This window comes from Amphiprion ocellaris, chromosome 23 (assembly GCF_022539595.1).
Source record: "Amphiprion ocellaris isolate individual 3 ecotype Okinawa chromosome 23, ASM2253959v1, whole genome shotgun sequence".
Classification (NCBI taxonomy): Eukaryota; Metazoa; Chordata; class Actinopteri; family Pomacentridae; genus Amphiprion; species Amphiprion ocellaris.
Genome location: NC_072788.1, coordinates 12819420 through 12845070, shown reverse-complemented (window position 1 = coordinate 12845070; position 25651 = coordinate 12819420). Strand labels below are relative to the sequence as shown.

The 25651-nt window shown below is 37.1% G+C and overlaps 4 protein-coding genes across 4 annotated transcripts; 1 reads left to right on the top strand and 3 right to left on the bottom strand.

Annotated features, from left to right (window-relative positions):
* The first annotated feature begins 776 nt into the window (after window positions 1-776).
* Window positions 777-11148, top strand: LOC111576677 (uncharacterized). The gene is made up of 18 exons (XM_055008051.1): window positions 777-1013; window positions 3775-4002; window positions 5185-5369; window positions 5477-5558; window positions 5650-5738; window positions 5871-5955; window positions 6043-6128; window positions 6268-6352; window positions 6448-6533; window positions 6669-6732; window positions 6834-6925; window positions 7122-7220; window positions 7899-7994; window positions 8078-8181; window positions 8291-8399; window positions 8530-8668; window positions 8765-8791; window positions 9896-11148. The coding sequence occupies exons 2-18, from the start codon at window positions 3792-3794 to the stop codon at window positions 10441-10443; spliced, it is 2187 nt and encodes a 728-aa protein (XP_054864026.1). The 5' UTR covers window positions 777-1013; window positions 3775-3791; the 3' UTR covers window positions 10444-11148.
* A 2396-nt stretch (window positions 11149-13544) lies between these two features.
* On the bottom strand, window positions 13545-15971 carry LOC111576701 (complement C1q-like protein 3). The gene is made up of 3 exons (XM_023282528.3): window positions 15761-15971; window positions 15542-15670; window positions 13545-15266 (listed from the first exon to the last, which is right to left on the bottom strand). The coding sequence occupies exons 1-3, from the start codon at window positions 15960-15962 to the stop codon at window positions 14986-14988; spliced, it is 612 nt and encodes a 203-aa protein (XP_023138296.2). The 5' UTR covers window positions 15963-15971; the 3' UTR covers window positions 13545-14985.
* Window positions 15972-17099: 1128 nt separating this feature from the next.
* Window positions 17100-19707, bottom strand: LOC111576692 (complement C1q-like protein 4). The gene is made up of 3 exons (XM_023282516.2): window positions 19461-19707; window positions 19244-19372; window positions 17100-18970 (listed from the first exon to the last, which is right to left on the bottom strand). Exons 1-3 carry the CDS (start codon window positions 19693-19695, stop codon window positions 18690-18692), a joined length of 645 nt encoding a protein of 214 aa, XP_023138284.2. The 5' UTR covers window positions 19696-19707; the 3' UTR covers window positions 17100-18689.
* Window positions 19708-19817: 110 nt separating this feature from the next.
* LOC111576696 (cerebellin-1-like) lies at window positions 19818-25502 on the bottom strand. Its single transcript, XM_023282523.3, has 3 exons — window positions 23240-25502; window positions 23008-23136; window positions 19818-22715 (listed from the first exon to the last, which is right to left on the bottom strand). Exons 1-3 carry the CDS (start codon window positions 23490-23492, stop codon window positions 22393-22395), a joined length of 705 nt encoding a protein of 234 aa, XP_023138291.2. The 5' UTR covers window positions 23493-25502; the 3' UTR covers window positions 19818-22392.
* Window positions 25503-25651: the final 149 nt, after the last annotated feature.

The following is a 25651-nucleotide window of genomic DNA, read 5'->3' as shown; positions in this document are numbered from 1 at the left end:
TGCAAATAACTGGCTAAAATAAATAAACTGGCTAATTAGAATAGAGTAAAACTGTAAACACATACTGTAAAAAGAAGAAATGACATCTTTTTTAAAAAAAAAAAATACAGATTTCCATTCATTGCATTTCTGTTAATTTTTACAGTTCACCTGTAAATTGCACTGTAATTTAAATTTTTTTCTGTGATTTCAGTAGATATCTATACTTTAAACAAATGAGGAACATCTAGTAGTTAAAATGCATGTTTTTTTTCATTTAAATAACAAATCTGTAAATATAGATATTTGCCGATTAAAATACAGTGAAAGTGTCATTTTATGGTCAAACATTTTAAAAGAATGAATCTGCATTTTTATTTTAAATGCAGATTTTTAATATGGACATTATTTACAATTTTGGGTTTATTTTATGGAGAGCATGTAAATTAAAACTTTCTGTGGGATTATTGGTTATCTGTCATTTAAGAAAAGAGGAAAAGTGTAAAATAACATAATTTTACTGTTAATATTTTTATTTCTAATATGAGACAATCACAGAACTAAATACACAATGAATACAAATTAATTAAATTCTCCCTTTCTGATGATTCATGAATAAAAATAGTAAATCTTCTCATTCAATACAAATTTATTCATGAATATTTAAATATCCACAGATCTAGTACTTCCTTATGAAGCTCTGCTGGTGTTTGACTAACACAAGAGGATGTGGTGCTGTTTTGTCGTCAGATACGATCCATTTCAGCTTTTCATATTTCAGAGGAGGAAATAAAGGGTAGGGGAGACTGTTGCTGTCTTCCTTTACGCTCTGTGTTGTTACGACATTTTCAACCGACACGTAAACGCAACCAAAAGTGACCGGAGCTGTTGCAAGACTGCGCTGGTGCGTTCAGGGGGAAGCTTCAGGATTGCTTTGGCTGAAACGAAACTGAAAGAGTTTCAGGGTGAATTAAAAGGCAGATGTAGGAATGAAAGACGAATTACACCGCAGAGCAGCGAGAGGAGAGCAGCAGGTAAGACAGTCCCAGCTGGACTCTTCTTCTTCTAACTGAGCTTTGTGGTTTTTAATAAGGCTGATCGATATTTTATGCATTCAGGACCGATAAGATGAGTTGTTGCTGTGTAAAATATCATCCGGATTAATAAGGAAACAATATCATAAAGCCTTTATACCTTTAAAGCAATTTCAGGTGTTTTATACTTGCATGTCTGAGGCAAGTTGTGTTCTATGTAGCCAAAAAATGTCAAGAAATCCTGCAGTAGTAAAAGTTATGTAGCATCAGAATTGGAGTAGTTTTACTACAGAGTATGACTGACAACACTTTTAAGTTGTAGAGCTGAGCAAAAAGTCGCTGCTTTTCTTTTCTTGCATAAAACCTGGTCCAGATGTTCACTACTATATAGAAACTGGTCAAATATAGATGATATAAAAAGCCCTTAAAACGCAATGTATTTGTAAAAGTGCAATAAATTAAATAAAATCCAGTCACCTTTTTTTTTTTTTTTTTTTGTACATGTAGGTCACATTAGTCCTGGTCCAGATAAACACAACTGTTATATAAAGAGTGTTCAACTCTGGACTACATCAGACAGAGAGGCTAAAGGCTCTTTAAAACAGAATCTCTGTTGTGTGGCTATTTATGAAAATGCAAAACAGGAAGACTTCACTGTTTTTTTTTTTTGTTTGTTTTTTTTACATGTAGACTACAGTAAACCTGGTCCAGATATCAAACTGCTCTATATAGATGGTTTCAATCCGGACTAGATGATGCCAGAAAGGCTAAAGACAAAGCAACAACACAGTCTTTGACTTGTAAAACTTTTACTGTATTTGTTTAAATGCAAACTAAAGAGAACTCAGTGCTTCTTTTGCATGCACACCTGGTCCAGATCTAAAGCCATCATATGATATTTATTATATAATATATACAACATGTCACGCATCATAGACTGTGTTTTAAAGACTCTTTAGCCTCTTGTGTAATCAAGAATCAAATCTGCCCCGTCTATTTTTGTTCTCTATTGTGGTCTTATTGCAACAGAAGCAGTGAAAGTTTGCAGACTTAAAAGCTAACTTCATTGTTTTCAACGTATTTGGCATTTAAGGAACTGCAGGTTTCGGGGTGTGTGCAAAATACACAAGATGGTGTGAGGTGTGCGTGTAAAATCATGTTACAACAGGATGATCCTTTATTAAACAGATCAAGTTTACGCTGGGAACATCCCATGACAAAAGCTATTTATAGACCTCTGGGTGAAACTTCTGTTCCAAAGTCTGCTTAGACTGTGAGACAATAAAGGAGAAGCTTCCTCTGACTGGTTAAAGTGTGTATAGTGAGACTTGGAGCAAACATTTAAAGTAGATGTTGAAATAAATATAAAACATTAAGACTATAAAGTTCTAACTGGTATTTCATGCAGAGTTTTACATATCAATCTAGTCATACACATTTCAAATCCACCTCATCTCTATGCAAAATCGATCAGAATTATCAGAAAGCTGCACTTCAATTTTACATTCTTCTATTTTTAACTCGGCTTTATCTCTTGGGTTTTCTGATGTGATGAAATTTCACTCCTGGGATCAATAAAAGTTGAATTAATCTCGGCTTAAGATACCTTTAGTTAAGTCTCATTTCAAGAATACTGATGCTGATGTTTGCATTAACTTTAACCACACCTTATTCTTCCTCTTTGACTTCCTGGTTGTGTGTGATCTGACGGGAGAGCCACTTCCCACTGTACATGTTTGTGTTCTCCACTAGAGGGCGACAAATCACTGTCCAGTCTTAGTCCAACACATCATTATTCATCAGACAAATCACCACTGAAATAAAAGTAATAAAATGACTTAAAGAGTGAAATGTAGCATTTTTACAGTAGATCTAACAACAAAGCTGCACCAGGAAGTTATCTTTTAGACAGATACTGTATTTCTGATAAAATGGCAAAAATGTCCATAATGGTGATAGAGCTGAACTGAAAAAGCAGTCATGAATCCAGAAGATATACAGAAACAAGATGTTGCTTCTGCAAATGCACTGCATACACTGGAAAAAAAAAATAAATAAATAAATAAAAATCTGTAATTTCACAATTAAAAAAAAAATTCAGGCTGACTGAAATATGAAAAATGTCAATAAAATTACAAAAATTAACAGAATTTGCATGTCTAATGTAAAATAACATTTAAAACCTTTCATTGTAACTATGAAATATCAATTTTTTCAAGCCTTTTTTAAAAATCAAAATACTGTTAAAAATACATTTGTATAATTCCACACTCACTATTTTTCAATTTAATAAAGTTGATTTTAAAAATTATTTTAAACAAAAAATCAAGTGTATTACTGTAAATATATTTCTAAAATTAATCAAATTTAGTCTCAATGAGCAGAAAAGGTAGCAATGGTTCTGCAATTTCACAAAGATTTGTTTGTTAAATGAGAGTTGTGTTTTATAATAAAAGTTTTCCCAACAAAAATGTTGAATGAATAAATATCAATAAATATGTATTATCGGTAATTTCATTATCTTTACACGTATAAATATCCTTCAATAAATATAAAAAACATATGATCTCATGTGAAATTAAGGCAGAAAAATTGATTCATTAATAGACATTTAGTGTATGTTAATGTGATGTTTATTTTCTGTTATTTTGCTTTTTTCTGGTGCCCCAGCTATTTAAATATTGTGTGAATATTTCTGCGAAATATTTTATTTTATTCTAATTGATTTTATTTCATTTTTAATGTTGTATTTGTGTTCCAGAGATAAACACATTCACCATGAGCCTCCAGGTTTGCCACTGTGGCTGGTCCAAAGTTACAACTTACCATGGCCTGAGAACTCACCAGGGGAAAAAGGGATGCACTCCGAAGGGAATGAGCATCCCACAGAGCGCACAGTTCAGCTACATTCCCAGATTTACCTACTTGGGATCTTCCATCAAACTAAATGAGCCTGTGTTTGATATCTTCAGCCCTTCTGTGAGGCCTGGTGAGTGGAAACACCTGACGCTCAGTAACTCTGTGTGTTGTATCGTTGGTGTTTAGAATTAACCTGCTGCAAAAAGTTTTATAACTTAACCATATTTTAAGATGTTTTAGTTAAATTTGAGCAGCCCAGTGAATAACCTTCAATACTACAAAGATAAGTGGAAAAGTTTAAATATATGTCACCAAAAACTGAGAAAACATTTAAATCCCACTGAAAACAGGCATTTTTTAGGTATTAAGAAATTGTGTAACTAAATGATCCCATGATATCCTAGGACTGTGTATAAATAGCACATTGCTTTTGGCACACTTTTGTATTTTAAGCTTTTGTGTTCCAGCATTAAACTGACACACAACGGTGAAGGTTAGAGCTAATTTCACAGAAAGAGGGTCACTTTAATCAGGACTAAATGGTACATAAAAATCTAAATATGCTTTAAAATTGATCGACTATTTCCTGATGCTAGACTGATTTTTACCTTGAAAGTTAATGCAAGCAATTATCCCCCCCAACATTTGTTGGTCACATGCCTGATAAAGGATTAATAGAGCTATTTTCTACTGCAAGAAGTAGCACTGTATGCTGGTATGAGGACAGTGAGAAAAAGTAACAGAAGAAGACAGACTGGTTGGTTCAGGGATTTATTCTACGGCAAGATAATCCATAATAGAAAGAATGTCTTGAATGTGTTTGGATGCTGAATGAGCCAAAAAAAAAAAATCACATTTAGAATTTGTTATTCCACAATTTCTCTTTAAAAAAAAAAAAAAAAAATGTTTATTTGTTCCATGCTTTACACTAGTATAGTGTTCCATAGCAACAGAAATAAAGGAGGTGTTCTAAAACGTTTGATCAGCAATGCATAAGGAGAAAAGGGCTGACAGTAACAAATATGTTGGGGGATAAATGCCGAAATAAAATCAGCATCTGGTGCTTTTACACTGCACAGTGACAGGAAGTGTGTTTTACTTCTATTCAGTCTTAATGCAGTGTTTTGTTTTGCTTTTTTACTGTATCATGGGTCATATATTGGTTTGCTCTACTTTCACCCTCACTCCAAAACACTAAATATAACATATCTGTGTTTATGTACTTTCCAAGACAGCATTTGCACTGAGGAAAGGCAACTATTCCTACACAGAGGAAACATTTCAATGTAATCTTCCATAATGTCTCAAACAGATGCTACAGAACCTTTGTCAGACATGAGCCTCCAGAGCCTGAGAATCCAGCAGGGAGAGATGGGAGGCGCTCTGAATGGAATGAGGATCCCTGAGAGTGAGCAGTACCCGTGGAGAAGAAATCCGTGGGAAGGATCCCATCAAGATGACAGCAGACCGCTAACCGGAACAACAGCCAGGGAGGAGGTATAATCATCCAAAAATAAAGATTATGTTGTCTCAAATACGTCGCTGATGTAAAAGTTGCGTTTTCAGTTTTGGAAATGTCCTGACCTTCCACCTCTCTGTGACAGAATACGTTCCTGTCTCCAAACCTCATCACCCAAATGGATCCTGCATTCAGAAAAGCCGCAGTAATCGAGATATTCAAGTCATGTATGCATTATAATTACAGTTCATTCACAACAAGAAATAACACTGAGAAAAAAAGCTTCATTGAGCAGTAAACCATTCTCTATTTTCTCAGCAGTTGTTGACAATCAACAACATCCTATAGAAATGGACGACAACTTGGACAAAACCCATCGAGCACTCGATTTCCCCACCAACACACAAGTACAGCTGATTTCTGTCTTGTTTCGAATGTCTTGCTGTAGAGGAAGAACTGTTTGAGTTGAAATCACTTTTCTTACATGCACTGTGTTGTCAAGAATCATCATTTTTTGTACTCTCGTTTTTCTCTCCCAGCCGGTCTTGATGCCGGCGTTACAGAGCGTCACCACCCAGATGAATCCTGCAGCAAAAGACACCAAAGTGGAGACAAACAAATCACGTATGCTAGAATTACAGTTCATTCATGACGAGATGTAGCACTCAAAAAAAATCTTTGTCTAACAGTAATCCATCCTTTTCCCTCCAGTGGTTGAAAATCAACCGCATTCTCTACAAATGGGCACCAACTTGGACAAAACCCATCCAAAGCTCGATTTCACCACCAGTGTACAGGTACAGCTGATTTCTGGCTTGTTTTGAATCTCTTGCTTTGGAGAAAGATCCACTTGAGCTTAAATTACTTCACTTACATGCACGGTGATGTGAAGAATTATCAATTTTTACCTTTATTTCTTACATTTTTCTCTCATAGTCTGCTTGGGTGCCAGCGTTACAGAACATCACCACCCCGAAGAATCCTGCAGCAGCAGAAACCAAAGTGGAGTCAAACAAATCCCGTATGCTATAATTACGTTCATTAATAACATGAAATAAAACTCAGGAAGAAAAAAAAGCTTCATTTAACAGTAAACCATCCTCATTTTCCCTCCAGTGGTTGAAAATCAACAGCATTCTCTACAAATGGACGCCAACTCGGACAAAACCCATCGACCGCTCGAGTTCAGCACCAGTGCACAGGTACAGCTGATTTTTGGCTTGTTTTAAATCTCTAGCTTTAGGCCGTTTGAGCTGAAATGACTTCACTTCCATGCACCATGCTGTAAAGAATCATGATTGTTTCTCTGACAGCCGGTCTTGATGCCATTCTCACAGACCATCACCACTCAGATGAATTCTGCAGCAACCAAAACCCCAATGAAGGAGACAAACAAATTCTGTAATCATCATGACTTCCTTCATTCATAACAGAAACAGAACAACATACAGAAACATTTAAAGACAGCTATGCTTGTTGGTAATTTTCTTTTTTCTCTTCAGTCTTTGAGACTCCACAAAGTTCTCATCAAACCACCACCAGCAGCTCGAATAAAGCTCGTCGAGCTCTTGACTTCTCCACTGGTGCACAGCAGGTACTGCACATTTCTGTACTTGTTTAAATTCAGTCATCCACATTCACCTGCATGAACATTTCATTGTTACCTGCTGCCTTATAATCATATTGCTGCTTTCTCATCAGTAGATCCACCTTTGACTGAAACGTTGGACTATCCTTGCCAAAAACTACATTCAATATTATATCACAATATTAATGCATTTATCTTTTAGGTGGAGAAACTCTGGGAAGTTCCGACAAGCATCGGCCAGGAGACATTTAACCAGTCAAAGGAGAAAGAAAAGGAGAAGGAGGCTCAAAAACTGCTAAAGGTAAGACAGTCTGGCTTCAAAATTGACCGCCATCTTGTTTTTTTAATTCTCAACTTAGAACTTGATGTCAATCTGCCAATCACAAGGTAGCCCCACCTTCAACCATACCCTGCATTGTAAGTAACTTTACTCTAATAGGGATCATATTTTTAAAATGAACACCATGTTGTCTTCAAAATGTCTTGAAACGAGCATTTGAGACTATAAACCTATTGAGAGAAGGTTTACTGAGGTGACAGATTAAGGGAGAAACAGAGTGATTTTCTTATAGACTTCCACACAATCTGACTTCTGTTAGTGATCAGAGGAGTCGCCCCCTGCTGGTTGGTAGAAAGAATGCAGATGTAGGGCACTTTAGCATTTGCAAACCTGAAGGCTGTGCCCATCTTTTATATATACAATCTATGGACCCAGTTAATTGTGATTCACCAACAAACATTTTAGGCGTACAATTATTGAATGCATTGCCATGACCTCTGGCGCCACCATGAGGCTAACATCTGTAATTTTTGATCGCAATGTACCAACAACTATCAGATGGACTGACTGAAATTTTTCCTTCACTTTGGTTTACGGCCAAATTCTAGTAGCTAACAGAGCTGCTAGCATGGCTGAGGATTTGTAGTTCTTGTTAAACTCTACTGGGTGCTTTATTTGTACCTTTTCTTTTCTTTGAAGGCAAGACAGGACATGATGAGGGCTGACTTACAACAGAAAATTCATACCAGAGAGCACAAGATGGCCGATGTCAGATCATCCGTCACAGCATACAAGGTTAGCTGCACCGGCGGTTTGAGTTTTTGTTTTTAGTTTAAAAATGATTTTTTAACACCTCCACTCTCCATCACGCTTTTCAGGGCAGTTTGGATGCTGAGTGGCTGGAGATCAACAGTGTGTTCTCAGAGGTGATGAAGGTTGTGGAGGATGCTCGGCAGAAAGCCCTTCAGCCTCTGGAGCGGAGGTCAGTCATGTGTGGCTCGGTAACAGTTAGAACCAGTATTTAGACCACAGTCAGAGATCATCTGGGCCTTCATAGTATATTGCATATATCTAATGCACTTTATCTTTAGGAGACGGGAAGCAAAGAGAGAAGCACAAGATCTGATCCAGAAGCTGCAAAGAGAAATCGATATGCTCAAAAAGACCATCGATGAGTTGGATACAAAACCTGACTTGCAGGTGAATCTCAGGGATCTGACATCCTGGCAGCTTCTGGCCTGTTCATCAAGTTTGCAGCTTCGCCTGTGTTTTATCTCTGATTCATTGAAGCTGCAAATTGAATTCAACCTGTCCTCTTGTACACACACAGGTTTCTCCTCTAACAGGCCTGAAAGAATCTTGGAAAAATGTAAGTGTTGACACTTCATTCTCCTTTGGGACCCTGAGAACTACAACCTCAGTTATGATCAAACAGATTCAGGAGAAACTGGAAAACCTCTCTTCCATTGGTGAGTCCGTTTGTAAAAGTTTGTATTTTAAGTGATCAAGATCTGTGGCTTTTTAATTTATTGAAGGTTGATTTAATTTAATTTCTGTTTACACAGAACTCAAGAGGATTCCAGCATTTGCAGGTGTGTCTCAAAGCTTAAAGCCTTTTTTGATCAAGACTAACAAGTTATCAGCTGATGCTGATGTGCGGTGAATATGATGAAATTCTGTGATACAAGTTATCACTTTGGTTAGCTCTTGTTTTCATGGGATATCTTGATTAAATTTGCAGCCTGAGTGCTGAAATTAGTGTTCAAATCGTCTGGACACTTACAGCTTTTAGTGTGAAACATGCACATAGAGCACACTCTGGAGACAAAAAAGTCCCCCAGGACAATAAGTCCATCTATATTTAAATATCCATCCAGCTGACCCAAGATATTATCCATAATTAGTGTCAAATAGAGGCTGTCTGAATATAATACCAAATATTTAGGACACAAAACATAAAAAACAAAAACTGTGTGTCAAGATTTGACATACTATTTGTTCTTGGGGAATTTTTACATTTGAATCATAATTCAGATATATTAAAAACAGATGTAATCTGTAGGTCTGAAAAGTGTAGCTGATTCAGAAGATCCTTAAACCTGCATTCTTTCTAATGGCCAGCAGGGGGCGACTCCTGGTTGCAAAACGAAAGTTTGTGTCGAAGTGTGGGACTAATTCTCACTTGATTTTTCCACCACTGGTCATATTTTCCTAATAAATTTATGGTCTAAAAAGCTTTTTTTTTTTTTTTTTTAATTTCCTTCAACAACACAGCACTGTGTTGAGTAAGTAAATTAAATTCCTATTTGGATTTAAATAGACGATACATACTTTAGGTGTGGCTATCTTTTGATTCAGAAGTTGCTTCCAAGATGCAGATGTGTGAAACCATGTTTCAGGTGTGGTACATTTCTTCAAAAAACTGTTAGCAATCAAGCAAATTAATTGCAACTTAGCTGACACAATCGCTCACCAACTAGCACCTGACAGAGTTTCTACATAGGAACATGTTTTGGTGTGATTTGGCATTCAGTCAGAAAAATGATCATCCTCATGAAGAATAGTAGTTAATAAATTTCATACATGTCAGCTTCCACATGCTGTAGGTACATGTATATATAATATACACTTGCTGCGTTAGTGCTGATAGTGATGATTCTGTTTCTTCTATTTATTTGTATTGTGTTTAACTGCAGTGGATGTAAAGCTGAACCCAACCACAGCACATCAATGCCTTATTCTTTCTGCTGATGGGAAGAAAGTGAGAGATGGCGGGCAGAAGCCCAAAGTTCCCGATACTCCAGAGAGGTTTGATGCTTTCGGCAGCATCCTGGGGCTCGACGGCTTCACCTCGGGGAAGTCCTACTGGGAGGTGGAGGTCACCAACAAGACTGGCTGGGATCTGGGTGTAGCGAGAGGCAGTGCAAACCGAAAGGGCAAACTCACGCTGAACCCAGACAACGGCTACTGGGTGACCGTGCATTATGAAGACAAAAAGTACGCAGCCCTGACAACTCCATCCGTCAGCCTCTCCCTGAAGGAGAAAGCTGAAAAAGTGGGCGTGTTTGTAGATTACGAGGAAGGTCTCGTGTCCTTCTACGATGTGACCACCCAGTCTCACATCTACTCGTTCACCGAATGTTCATTCAGTGAGCCCATCTTCCCGTATTTCAGTCCGCATCTGCAACAAAATGGGAAAAACATTGACCCTCTGATCATCTCTGCTGTGCAAAAGCAGCAGTAGTCATATGAAGAGCATGTTACTGCTGCCACTGAATGCACCACTGACATGAAATGTACAGTTTACTGCTTCATGGCCATCTGAAATGCCATTCCAAGTGTTTTTAAAGCTACATTAATTAAGATTTTATGAGGAAAACATCAGATTTTATGTTTAGTTTTGGCACTATATGTTTTCACTGTGTAAAGTGTGTCAAAAAATACTAGAAAACAATTGTATGCATATTTAAAAATGAGTTAAGAGCACTATTTTTGCATATTTTATGCCAAAGAACTTAATTAATACCCATTATCTTCATTCAGAGTAAATCTCTTAACCATTCAAGCAGTTTATGTATCACTCATCACTTATACAATATCAGTATATTCCTACACATCATTAAATATAGGATTTGCTCTTAAACTGTGCTTCAATACTCTGTATACAGTCATAATCTGCATTTGAATTATAAGCAGTTTACTTCCTGTGGAGCTCTGTTTACATGTTCTTGTTATATTGTCATGTTCATCTGTTCAGCCTTTCATCTTGAACATCAACATGCATCACTGTGAACATGCCATCACTCCGGGCTTAGAAGAGGTTCCATGGTATGAGGTGGGCATGTATAATAGAACTGGCATTTGGAGAATATTTTGTATTTTTCTCAAATATATTTTTCATAGCTTTCTGTAAAAAAAAAAAAATAAATAAATAAATAAAAGAAACATGTTTCACTTTGTATTTTTTTGATGTAAATGTAAATTGCAATGGTATCTATTAGGTCTTTTCTCCCGTTTTAGCCAATGACCTCACATTTTCTCAGAAGCTTCCAGACTGTGTCACTCCTCATGTTTCCAGTTTGCTTTAAACTTTACTATCGAGAAAAATGATCAGGCCATTTGTATGTTAATATCTACTTGAGTTAACTTTTAGTTTTATGGGGAAATAAAAGGAATCTCTAATCCTTACAAATCTTAATGTTTTGTTTTCTCTTAATTCTGACTCAAATGCATTTTGAAAGTTTGTTTACTCCACTGAATACATTTTAAAAGCTTAAAGGAGGAGAGGGACCACTCAAAAAGATGTGTATTTTGCTTCTGTGTAGAATTCTATGAAACTTTTCATTACAAATTGTGCAATTAGGTTAACAATTTGAGTGAAAAGAATCTCTGAAAAATGTCAGTGAGTTTCAGATTATCTCCATTTTTGTCTTCTTTGGTCTTCAAGTCAAAGCTTTGAGGTGTGTTTGGATTCATTGTCCTGCTGCAGTATGAATCATTTTTCTACAAAGATGCCAACCAGAGAGTGGAGTTTTTGTTTTTCAGAGAGGACTCAATTAGGTGTAACAAAATACCCTCTCACTAGAATATTCCTACCACCACGTGTCACAAAGAAACAAATATGTTCTCCTCCTTCTACCACCAACAGTCTTTGCAACACAACCTGAAAACTGGAAACAACCATGAACCTTGAGGATGGAATAGCATTTTGCCTCCAAAGCTGTTTCATATAAAATGAAGATTCTGCACTATTTCCAGGTCATTTCTGTGTTTATTCATCACTGCCACTCAACACAAGCATGGTGGTCCAGATAAGTTTTGTTTAGGCATGGAAACTGTTCTAGTTTGAGGGCCTCAGCAGCCTTTCATCTGGCATGTCTCTCTTCCTCAGCTTTCCTCTTGTTTCTTTCAAAGGACTTCCCACCTTTATGAACCATCCTCCTCCACACTAGTCCGTCCATTTACCAATCTCACAGGTGTATAGGCACAGACAACTGAGAGGTTGTTATGATCCTGCTCCAGCCTCTGCCCTTCTTCCTCCTTTTCCCCATTTTTCCTCCTTTCTCCCTTGGGTCCTGATCTGTTTCTGTTTTGTCCTGTCTCTTTGGCTCTGTCCATCACCTCTCCCTCATGTCTCTCTCTCTCTCCCTGTCTCTCACCCTCCTGCTTCACCTGCTTCACCTGCCTGCACTCTGTTTGCTGATTGCTGCAATGAGTTTCAGCTGCAGCAATCAGTTTACACTATTCACCTGTTCTCCACCTCACCTGCACCTATTTAAGCTCTGCCCGTTTATTCACTCCCTGCTGGATCATAGATTCACATTCCCTTCGAGATTCAGTAACCCACATGCATTCATGGACTCTGTTCCCACCTGGACTCAGCTCTTGGACTCTGTTTTCCCCTCCTCTGGATTTCCCTCACTAGAACTCTTCTTTCAGATTCTCGCTAGCCCTGCTTATGTCTCCAGCCAGTAGCTCCGGTCTCATCTCGGTTCTCCCTAGATTTCCTGAGCCTGCTTCCCTACCCCTTCCGTTCAGTTCCCCCATTTTTGTGAGTACCCCTCTTAGCTTAGTTTGCTTTTGCAGACTTCTGTTTTTGTAATCTTTGTGTTGGTGAGTACTGTGACTGATTTAGTTCCTGTTTTGTTAAAATAAAAACCTTTTTCCCTTGAACCTCCTGTCGGCTACTATCTGTGTCTGCGCCTGGGTTCTCTGACTCCTCGCCCCCCATGACAGTGGTAGTCATTGTTATCATTGTTAAATGCAAGTCTTGCAGTCATGAGTCGCTCACTCAAGCCAGCTGGTAGTTCATTAAGATGTTTGAGAAGACTTGTCTTAATGGTGAGGCCAAATTTTTTTTTTCCCCATTAAAAGGGTGTTTTCCTTGCTACTGTTGCCTTTGGGCTTGCTCTGGGTGTCAGGCATATGGGTTCTATAAAGCGTCTTGAGACAATTTGACTGTAATTGGCGCTATATAAATAAAATTGAAAAGAAAAAGAGAACTCCATGTATGTCTTTCATGCTTAGGTAAACCCCAAAACAAAGTGTAGCTACTTCCTGTCTTGCTAAGCATTGCCGTTGACTCACTTGGAGTTCAACCACCCTTTGCAGATGTTATTTTTGGTTCTACAGGGCGTCTATCCACCCACCTACGCTGTTTGGAAACAAATAGTTAGGCTGAGCTGGTTTAGTTGCTGGCTGCCTGACCATGAACAGGTAGTAGCAGGTACATGTTTACTGCTAGCAGTCAGTTTTATTGACCAATATAGCTGATCAAGCTGACTGACCTGAACACTGAACATTAAATAGCACTGTGATGTGAAAAACAGGGCAACAGGTCAGATGCTTGTTTTATTTGTTTTATTGTCTGGTTTTCACAGTTCCTCAGCCTGTCCATTGAGGTGAGGTTTTCTGTCAGCAGATCACACATGTCAGGAAAGCATGACTGTGAATCATCATCATTATCATCATCATCATCCAGGGCCAAAACTCAAGCCACAGAACAGCATTGAACCACAAAACAGCAATATTCACTTTTCAAGCAGAATCTCCTAAACTCCAATAAATGTCATCCGTCTTGCTGCTCTTACACTTTTTAATGATCACCTGTTAATTTTTTACTTCCTGTTTGATTTTATCAACTTTGCATATTTGTAAGTATTTATTTTGTATGGAGGAGCAATGAGGGAATGATAACATATTGAACAGCTAACCAATTTTATTGATTGTTATCAAACTCAAAGATAAACTTTATTTTACCAGCACATTTCAACAGCTTTTAGTGAAAGACATTTAATCCTCATCTTTCTGCAGCTGCATTTATTTTGAGATTTTAAAGAAATGTAGAAGCAGCTGAATGCAAACTGATGGATTCATTTTTAACTGTTGACTTGCAATGAATGACCGTGTAGCTGTTTTGTCAGTGTCTCTTTTCCACTGAAGGTCATTCATGTTTCTGCTGCTGATCATGTGCTGCTTTGGGCTGTTTTGCAAGTTTTGCAAACAGCATATTTCAATGATTTATTTTTGCCTCCAATGTGTTGCTACAATTTCTCTTTTGGACTTTTACTGCCATGTCTATTGAAGTATCAACACCCCCTTTGGAAGTTTTCCACCTTTATTGCTCTTTAACATTGAATCACAGTCAATTTAATTTGTTTTTTGTATAAGAATTTACAATCCAGTTAAGAATTTGTGGCTGGACTTTCAGAGAGTTACTCACTCATGATGAAACCTGTGAAACCTGACAGAGCTGAAGCAAAGAAGAATGGGGTTAACTGAGATTTATCCGCTCATGATCAATACTATAATTGCAGCCAAAGGTGCATTTATGAAATACTGACTTGTAGGAGGTGAACAGTTTGCAGCGACTAATTCTGCATCTTATATTTCCAAACATTTGACATTAATAGGTAGAAATCTGTTTTCACTTTGAGAAAAAAGAGTCTTCAGTTGTACATTCTTTAATAAAACAATCACCATCAATCCCACAAACATTCACACTATTTATTCACAATACATGCTGTCCATTTCTTTATCAAATTTTTAAACAGAAATCTTTTTTCTTTTCAACAGAAGTAATTCTCAGATGATTTATGTCAGTGAGTATCCAGTATTGACAACAGCAGCTTCCATTAAAATCTGATTCATAACTTTACCACTATTACATATTAGTAAGGTTTATAGAGACATCTACAAGTTGGAAGTCTGACAATATCACATGTACCTCAATGTCAATTTTGTCTCTCAAGATGGAAAAAAAAATCATTTCAAAGTTAAAGATATTTTACATTAGAGTGACCAATAAACCACTGAAAGTTGTATGTCCATCAGATCCCCAAACATGTGTGTTTGCCTGCATGCGCATATACACTTGGTCTCCTCTCTGCAGCTGCAAAAACACTGCATTTCCTCCGTTATCTGCTCCGTCGTAGCTTGTCGCATGGTCATTGGACACAGCAATCGCCTGGTTGTTCTTGTAGAGAAACAAGATTGTGGGACGTTCTCCTCCAGCGTGATAGAAGAAGGTAAAGTAATAAACACCGTAGAATGGTGCGGTGAAGATACCTGTGAAGACAACAGTGAAAAATGCAGTTATCCAAAAGAAGCTTCTTCATATGTCTTCATGTTCAACTTTTACAAATGTATAAAACAAGTTATGATAAAAATCTTAGTTTAAGTAATGTAACATTTATGTATTTGGTATTCCACAGATACCAAAATGTATATTTTTGGGAATTTTTGTTATGAATGCAGAATACTTGGTGCCTTTTTAAGAGCAAAAACACATCATTCATTATTTTCATATGTTCATGTGTATTTGTCTTGCGTGATTTCTTTACCTGTGTATGGGTTGTAACCAAATCCAATGTTGGTAATGACAGTTCTGTAGATTAAAGTTATATCTGTGTTGAAGGGTCCAATAGGTCCATTTCCTCCAGTTGCCGCAGAGAATATCACCTGACTACTTGCTGTGTACACCAGAAGAAGTGCATTGAGATGCTTTACATTCAATCTAAATAACACTAAATAAAATATAAAATCTTTAACATTTACTGTACCTTGCCTCCTGAGGTCAGCAGTCTGGTCTTCACTGTCTTTCAGTTTTTGTTCCACAACTTCCAGTCTTTCTTTCATTGCAGCAAACTCTGTCTGATTAATGCAGGACTGTGAGCAGCCCAGTTCAGTTGGTGCATCATTCTGAAGCTGGGCTAAACTCAGACCACAGCAGAAAAACAGCAGCAGATGAACGGAAAGAATCATCTTCTAGCGTGAAGCACTCAGCATCTGACTCTTCTGATTGTTTTAGCCTTATTTATATGGGTTGATCAGTAATCACACTGTACTTTTTATTGGCTTTTTATCTTTATGGCACCCTGACTGACTGCCTATTTTTTTTGTTTGTTTTGACAGTAAATTACTAGTTGTTTTTGTATTACCTTTTATTGCTTTAAAAAGTGTGTCAAAGTAACTGTTTAATAATTATCTATGTTTCCCCTTGCAGCGTATCTATTTTGACATGTAGTTCAGTGCTAACTCTGTAGTTAACTGAGGCTCAGTGGAACAGACCCCAACATGAGCAAAGGTCAGGATCCGTTTTCTTTTGTTTTTGAGATATTATGTGTTTTGTCTATCGGTCTAACTGAACCAGTCTAACAACCTTTTATTCAGTGTATAATTCATGTTCATTTATTATCCTTTCATCCTATTTCTACTGTTTTTATGCTTCCAGCTGATCTGAAGTTATCTAACCCCTTGACACCTGAATTTATTTGCAATTAAGTTTAAAAAAAAAAAAAAAAAAAAAAAAACTTTTGCTTTGTTTTTGCTTTCCGGCTGATGCTAAAATAAGTGGAGATTGTTAATTTGTCTATTACACATAGAACAGATATATAATAATAATAACAACAGATATATAATAATTAGGTCCCACTCCGACTGGTCCTGCAAGAAACCGGTGCTTGTACAAGGTTCCGAGGTATGTATTGAATATGCACAAACCGGCACTGGGGGAATGAATACGGTGTCTCAGCTGCAGTCTGAATGAAAGTGGTATGTTGCGAATTCGCGACAATAGACATCAAGGGGTTAAAAGCATATGCCGTCATAGTAAATCTGTAAATATTTATTTTCCAGCTGCTTCAGTTAGATTCAGTGGAAGAGCAATGAGGAAATAATCATATACTTATATTTATAGCAATAGCTAACCAGTTTTATTGGTTAGCTGTTAAAGATATTGTATCCTCGTGTGTTTGTGTTTTCAAACTCAAGGACAGATTTTCTTTGCTCAGCACGTTTCAGCAGTTTTTAATGAAATGAATTTAAAATGCTTTACATCAGGAACACTGCTGTTCAAAAGTTTGGGTTCACATAGAAATGTCCTTATTTTTGAAAGAAAAGCATTTTTTTCAAATCAAGATAACATTAAATGAATCAGAAAGCCAGTCTGGACATTATTAATGTGGTAAATGACTATTCTAGCTGGAAACAGCTGATTTTTAATGGAATATCTCCATAGGGCTACAGAGGAACATTTCCAGCAACCATCACTCCTGTGTTCTAATGCTACATTGTGTTAGCTAATGGTGTTGAAAGGCTAATTGATGATTAGAAAACCCTTGTGCAGTTATGTTTGCACTTGAATAAAAATGTGAGTTTTGATGGAAAACATGAAATTGCTTGGGTGACCCCAAACTTTTAAACAGGTATTAAGACAAGACAGAATAGAATCACAAGGCAATATAATGAACACACTGTAGTTTTTTATTAAGTGTAAAATTATATTATCCGATGTAACAGTATATTGTGGTTTGCCAACTTTTCAAAGTTAAATCCATTCATTTTGACATTTAATAGAATTTTATGACAAGTTACGTGTAAAAACTACACTTGACATTATCTAATATTAACAGTACATTCTCGCAATTAGAAACTGAATTACTAGTAATACAACAGTCCTTTAGCTTTGTTTTTCTTATATATACACAAGTTTTCAGCAGTATTGCACCTGATTCTTTCTATTAACTTTATTTGTTTGTATAAATTGATCATTTCATTGCATTTACACCTGCAAACATCCTTGATTTAACATTTAAAAGATACACATGATCTCATGTAAAAGTAAGGCTAGAAAACGTATTGAATTAATGAAAAATGACTGTATTTTTGTGAGACATAACTTTCTGTTGCTTTTATGTTGTTTAAAGACTAACTGTTCACTTTAACATCCCATTTGCCACGTGGCTTCAGTATTCGTTGCAGATTATGTGTTTAGTGTTTCAGCAGAAATGTTTTGATGAAGTAGCGTCAATCGCTTTTACTGACAATCACTTAACCTTTGATATCCCAGATTATATTTGACCGAAATAGGATTCCAGGGAAACAGCAATGAACTTGAGTCCTATTTTACAGCTCGTTTGTGTAATTGTTGATCCATTTTCCCGGGAAGTTTCTTTGAACGTGAATACTTCATCGTATCTGATACCAGTGAATTCTGACAGTGCAGAGATTACAGATACGACTGATATGACTGTTTGTTTAATGGTGACACAGAACACCCAAATTGTTAAGTTATTGCTTGTTCCAGTTGAATCCATGCAGCAAAACTGTGCAAACTGTTTGCTTTGTCTCCTAACAGCTGGCATCATGCATCTAATGTCCTCTCACATCTACTGTAAGTGCTGTAGCAAGACTTTACTGGATGGAATCAAATAAAAACTGAATGAAACAGAAACCAGCCAATCTGGAATTCAACTGAACTCTCTTCTTAGCCACTCTAGTATGCAAAGAAAAACTTGCCACAGGGAGCAACATGTTTGTTTTCTAAAGATGCTGCATTAATTTCTATACATCCACAATGCAAGATGTCCACTTATAGATTAGAATAATCAAAGGAAATGTCAGATGATTTATTTCAGTCAGCATCCAGTATCTTTCTATCAAATTAGATTCATTTTTAGAGTTATAGTTTTTTTATATATTTATTTTTTTTTACAGTAGGTGGACCAAGAAACCAGTGAAAGTTGTATGATAAAAAGATCCCCAGACATGTGTGTTTGCAGCCAAGCACACATACACTCGGTCTCCTTTATCCAGATACAGCACCACTGAGTTTCCTCCATTATCTGCTGTGTCGTGGCGCGTTGCATGATCACTGGTCATGACCATCAGCCGGTAGTTCCTGTAGAGATACAGCATTGCCTCGCACTCTCCTCCGGCGTGATAGAAGATGGCGAAGTAATAAACACCGGCAAACGGTGCGGTGAAGATACCTGTGAAAACAACATTCAGAAACGGAGTTATCCACAACAAGCTTAATTATTTACCTTCATGCTCAACTTTTGCAGATGTATAAAACAAATAACAATGAAATCTTAGTTTCAGTAATGTAACATTTATGTCTTTGGTAGCCTACAGTTTACAAAATGTATATTTTAGGGATAATTTGTTATGAAAGCATACTACCTGGTGCCACATCATCATTCATTATTTCCATGCACAAACTTAACCTGTAAATGTGTATCTGTCCAGTGTGATTACTTTACCGTTCTTGGGATTGTAAGCATGGCCAATGTTTGTAATGACTCTTCTGTAGACTAAAAATTTGTCTGATTTGAAGGGTCCGATGGCTCCTTGTCTTCCTACAGCTGCAGTGAATGCCACCGTAATTTTTGCTGTGTACACAAAAAGAAGCACATTAAAAGACTCTTTATTCAATGTAAACTAACACCAGATAATTAAATCTTAAAAACTGCACTGTACCTTTCCTCTTTAGTTCTTCAGTGCAGTTGATATTGTCTTTCAGTTTAGCGTCCAGCTGGTCCAGTTTTCTATGCAGTTCATTGAACTCTGACTGACTAACGCAGTGCTGTGGGCAGGAAGGTCTGGGTGGTGGATCCTCCTTATAGTAACCTGCGCTCACAACACAGCAGAAAAACAGCAGCAGATAAATGGAACGAACCATCATCTCGGGCGCAACACTCAGTGTCTGACTCATCTGATCGCTTGGTCATTACTAATATAACAGACATGACTGTTTATTTAACAATGACACAGAACACAAATTATTTAGGTTTTGTTTGTTCTGGTTTTGTCCGGGTGGCAACTATGTCAGGTTGCCTTGCTCTAATCCCAGCAAGCAAACAGCACAATGTGTGCAGTAAGATCTGGATTCAGATAATAACAAAAAGAAGTTTTGTAATATAAAACCCTGAATAAATTTCACAGCTTTCGTCCACATTAGGAACCATCCGCTTATATTTTTCAAGTTTTGGTTCGAGCTTAACAAAGGGTGAAATAAAATCTGATAAAGCAATAAACCTGCTTGTGATTTCACAACGGGAGCAACTACCTGTTTTTTTTTCTTGTTTTTTTTTTTTTTTTTAACCACAACTGATTATTTGCCCCAATGAAGTGGTAAATTACTGTTGTGGAATAATTCTCTATTTTTTTTATTTTTTTTTTGTCTGAACAAATGATGGATTAATTTTTACCTGCTGACTTGCAATGAATGACCACGTAGCTGTTTTGTCAGTGTCTCTTTTCCACTGAAGGTATTCATGTTTCTGCTGGTGTTCATGTGTTGCTTTGGGTTGTTTTTTGCATGTTATGCAATGGAGGAAATGGAGTGTTTCTGCAGCTATGGAAACATGAGACTGGGTGTCATCAAGCTTGATGCGTATCCTTTGAATCTGTACAAACATGCAAAACTTCTTGAACTAACACAAAACAATGGTCCAATTATATGTAGTCATCACAGATTATGTATAATTTGAACTTTTCATGGCCTTTGAGCAATATTGATGGAATTGAGGTAGAGGAAATGTTTATACGATGCGGAGGATGGGGGAAGGAATATGTTGCGTGTTTTAAGAGGGAGTCCATGGCATTGGCATGGCATGTGGAAGCGAGGAAACCAAGGCTCAGACAGGGCCTTCCCAGAGTTCTTGTTGAATGAAGGCTCGTCTCCGCTTGCATTGGTTAACCGTTGACCGGTGAATGCTCAGCAGCAGCAATGCAGCAAGCAAAGAGCGGGCAGAATGAATGAACGCTGCCTCAGTTATAAGGTGTGCTAATGGGGAGAGAGGGAACTGACTACGGGGACGATTGGACAGTATAAAAACTTGTGACTGGCCTGAATCCATGCCTGCATGAACGAGCATGAAGCCGCATTTAACATTAAAAAATCTTCCAAAGTTCAAAGATTTGATGTACCTAGCCAACACAGCTCAGAAGTCACATTTTCATTCTTGATCAGCCTGATTTGAAGGTCTTGCAACAGCTTTTCCAGAGCTGTCAGGTCCGGTTTGTGAACATTCCTTACGGGTGAAATGCAGACCACAGCCGAAAAACAGCAGCAGATAAATGGAGCCAATCATCTTCTCCAATTCATCTGGTTGCTTTGTCATTACCAATCACTGATATAATGGACATGACTGTTTATTTAACAGTGACACAGAACACTCATATTATTGAGGTTTTGTTTGTTCAGGTTTTATCCTGGTGGCAACTATGTCAGATCGCCTTGCTTTGATCCCAGCAAGCAAACAAGACGATGTGTGCAGGAAAATCTGCATCTGCTATATCTGATTAAAAAGTTGACAAAGCAATAAACCTGCTTGTGATTTTACGACAACAACAGCAACTACCTGCTTTTTAATATGACTGATTCTTTGTCCCATTAAAGTGGTAAACTATAGTTGTGAACAAAAACACGGAAAGTTTTTTTTTTTTTTTTTTTTTTTTAATCTGTGCACACACCTCATCCTGTTGCTGCAGCTGCATATTAGTTTGGGATCTTACAGACTTTGATAAGTTGAAAATATTAAGACTTAAGATTATAAGACATTTGACTTGCAATGAATGACCACGTAGCTGTTTGGTCAGAGTGTCAGTTTTCCACTGAAGGTCATTCATGTTTCTGCTGCTGATCATGTGCTGCTTTGGGTTGTTCTGCAAGTTGTGCAAACATCATATTTCAGTGATTTACTTTTGCTTCCAGTGTTGCAACAATTTCTCTTATGAACTTTCCATTTAGTGTCTATTGAAAGTATTTACTCCCCTTGGAAATTTTCCACTTTCATTGCTTTTGAACATTGAATTTCGGTGAATTTAATTAGTTTTTTTGCAAAGGAATTTACAATCCAGTTAAGAATTTGTGGCTGAACTTTCAGAGAGTTACTCACTCATGATCTCTGTGAAACCTGACAGAGCTGAAGCAAAGAAGAATGGGGTTAACTGAGATTTATCCACTCATGATCAATACTGTAATTGCAGCCAAAGGTGCATCTATGAAATACTGACTTGTAGGGAGTGAATAGTTAAGAAATCACTAATTATACATTTTATATTTCCAATCCTTTGACATTAATCGGTAGAAACTTGTTTTCACTTACACATGAAAGAGTCTTCAGTTGTACATTCTTTAATAAAACAATCCCCAACAATCTCACAAACATTAATACTATTTATTCACAATACATGCTGTCCACTTATTTATCAGAATATTTCAACAGAAATCCTTTTTCTTTATAAAACACTAATTGACAGATGCTTTATTTCAGTGAGCATCCAGTACTGACAACTGAAATTTTATATAAAGTCAGATTCACAACTTTAACACTATTACATATCAGTAAGGTTCAAAGAAATATCTACAAGATGAAAGTATGACAATATCTCATGTGCCTGAATATCAACCCCTTTTCTGGATGTAATAAATGGGTTTTATTTCTTCTGGCATTGGAGTGACCAAGAAACCACTAAAAGTTGTGTGGTGATAAGATCCCCAAACATGCGAGTTTGCCACCATGCGCACATACACTTGGTCTCCTTTCCTTAGCTGCAGAAACACTGCGTTTCCGCCATTATCTGCTGTGTCGTGGCTTGATGAGTGATCACTGGTCATGACTATCAGCTGGTAGTTCTTGTAGAGATACAGCATTGCGTCACACTCTCCTCCAGCGTGATAGAAGAAGGTGAAGTAATAAACACCTGGAACTGGTGCAGTGAAGATACCTGTGAAAACAACATTCAAAAACGGAGTTATCCACAAGAAGCTTATTTATTTAGCTTCATGCTCAACTTTTACAATTGTATAAACCAAATAAAATCTTAATTTAAGCAATGTAGCATTTGTGTATCTGGTTGTCCACAGATTACAAAATGCTATGAAAGTATTTGAGGGATAATTTGTTATGACTGCATAATACTTGGTGCCTATTAAAGACCAAAAACACATTATCGTTCATCATTTTTTTTGCACAAACTTATCTCGTAAATGTCTATTTGTCCAGTGTGGTTTCTTTACCTGAGAATCTACTGTAAGCATCTCCAATGTTTGTAATGACTCTTCTGTAGACTAAAGTTGTGTCTGTGTTGAAGGGTCCAATGGCTCCAAATCTTCCTACTACTGCACTGAAAATCACCTTAAGATTTGCTGGTTACACAAAAAGAAGTTCATTTAAACACTTTTTATTCAAAGTAGATTAACACTAAATAATATTTAAAGAATTCTTCCAAAGTCCAAAGAGTTACTGTACCTTGTGAACACAGATCAGCAGTCTTGTTTTCATTCTTGATCAGCCTGATTTGAAATTCTTTCAACAACTTTTCCAGAGCTGTTAATCTGTCTTCTATTGCATCAAACTTTCTCTGAATAGTGCAGCAGTCTAAGCAGCCGGGTCCGACTTGTGAACATTCCCCTTGGACAAAACTCAGGCCACAGCCACAAATCAGCAGCAGATAAATGAAACGAAGCATCTTCTTAGATGCAACGCTCTGCAGCTGTTTCATCTGATTCCTAGGCCATCAGTGATATAACTGACATGACTCACACAAATTATTTAGGTTTTGTTTGTTCTGGTTTTGTCCGACTGCCAACTATGTCAGGTCGCCTTGCTCTAATCCCAGCAAGCAAACAGCACAATGTGTGTTTCAAGCTTTGGTTCAAGCTCAACAAATGGTGAAATAAATGTTGTAAATAATATCTGGTTAAAAATCTGATAAAACAACAAACTTGCTTGTGATTTGACAACAGGAGCAACTAACTGCTGTTTATCACAACTGATTATTTGTCCCAATAAAATGGTAAATTACTGTTGTGGAATCGTTCTCTCTTTTTATGTCTGAACAAATGATGGATTCATTTTTAACTGTTAACTTGCAATGAATGAATGTGAATGTGAATGAATGTAGCTGTTTTGTCAGTGTCTCTTTTCCACTAAAGGTATTCATGTTTCTGCTGATGTGTTGCTTTGGGTTGTTTTGCAAATTATGCAAACATCATATTTCAGTAATTTATTTTTGTCTCCAGTGGGTTGCTACAATTTCTCTTATGGACTGTTACTGTGCCTATTAAAGTATTCACTCCCTTCAGAAGTTTTCCACCTCTATTGCTTTTGAACCACTAATACACTCCTGCTCCTGCTTGTCTAAGCCAAAGATTCTACCTTGGCTTGGTATTTATTTGGGTCATAGTCTGTAAAACTTAAAACAAAACATTGTTTTTATGGCAGCATGGTGCCTGGATATATACATCATGTTGACTGGGAATCCCAACAAGGAGAACCTTAAAGAAGTTCTGCCAATTTCCATCAACACATTATGTGTCCCAGCAACTGCACCCCTGTTCTTCCAATTGTTCATACAGTTCTGTGGTAACTCTGTAGTTGATTGAGGCTCAGTGCTATGCAACTGGACAAAAAGGCAAAAGTGAGGATTCTTTTGCATAATTCGGATTTACTTGTCCATTTATCAGCCTTGCATTGTAATCTTTGTTGTTTTTGAGCTTCCAGCTGATGAGACTCAGAGGATTCCAGACTGTAGGTGACTTATACACCTTATACACACCTTATACAATTTACTGATGCACAAGATTTAATGACTAAAACCCACTTGTATTTCAACCAACAGGACCTCATCATCAAACAAGTGAAAACTTTGACTCTTAGTTGTGATTTTGTTCTTTTATGACAACAAATGTTTCCAGTTCCATCCATCCATCCAGTCCTGTAGGGGCTCATGGAGGGCTCTATCTCCAACAGACAGTCACTCACACTCACATTAATGGCCAATTCAGAGTCCAAATAGTCTTTGGTTTGAGGAAGAAAGCCAAAGTATGTGTAGAAAACTCACATGTACAGGGAGAACATGTAAACTCCACACAGAAAGGTATTACTGTCAGCCACAGTGCAACACCAACCCTCCTTTCATATTATGTGCTTATTAATAACTTGGTGCACTCAGGTTAAAAATGAAAAAATCCTTCTAGCATATAAGCTGGTTTGAAGACAAAATAGTGTTTGTTAAACACATGGAATGAGATAGAGATGATAAAAACACTTTGGACAAATGCCCCTTACATAATATGCACACTGTATTTCAAATTATTTGTAACTGTTTTACTGTTTCCTGTAAAATTTAAAAAGCTTATCGAAATGATGCCACAGCGAATCTGTGTCGCTCTCAGAGCTAAGTGCAGTCCAGTGAATTACTAGAATGTGCAATTTTTTTTTGGCACTTGGTGTACAAGCACAGTGTACCACTGTGTCTTCATAGGCGTTGGAACTTGTTATATTTGCTTACTTGCTTCAATCACTGCGGAATTGATTTTTGATTCAATTTCAAGCTTAAGTAAAGCCATCCACAATAATTGCACGAAGAGTTTGAACTACACTATGGCTTTCAGGGGAGCTCACTTTTTCTGCTTTTTTGTGCTCTGAAACAGCAGATATGGCATTTATAAAGATCTTGATTTAACTTTTATTTATTATTATTATCCCAAATAATCAGAATATGAATAACAGTAATACGAAAACAGATGAAAAGTAGCCACTGCTGCCTACTTTTAGCACCACAGATGGTCAGGTTTGTTCTTCCGTTTTGTTTTGACATCAAGAAAGTTTGTTTTCTTCATGCTCACACAAACTTACACACACACAGACACACAAATA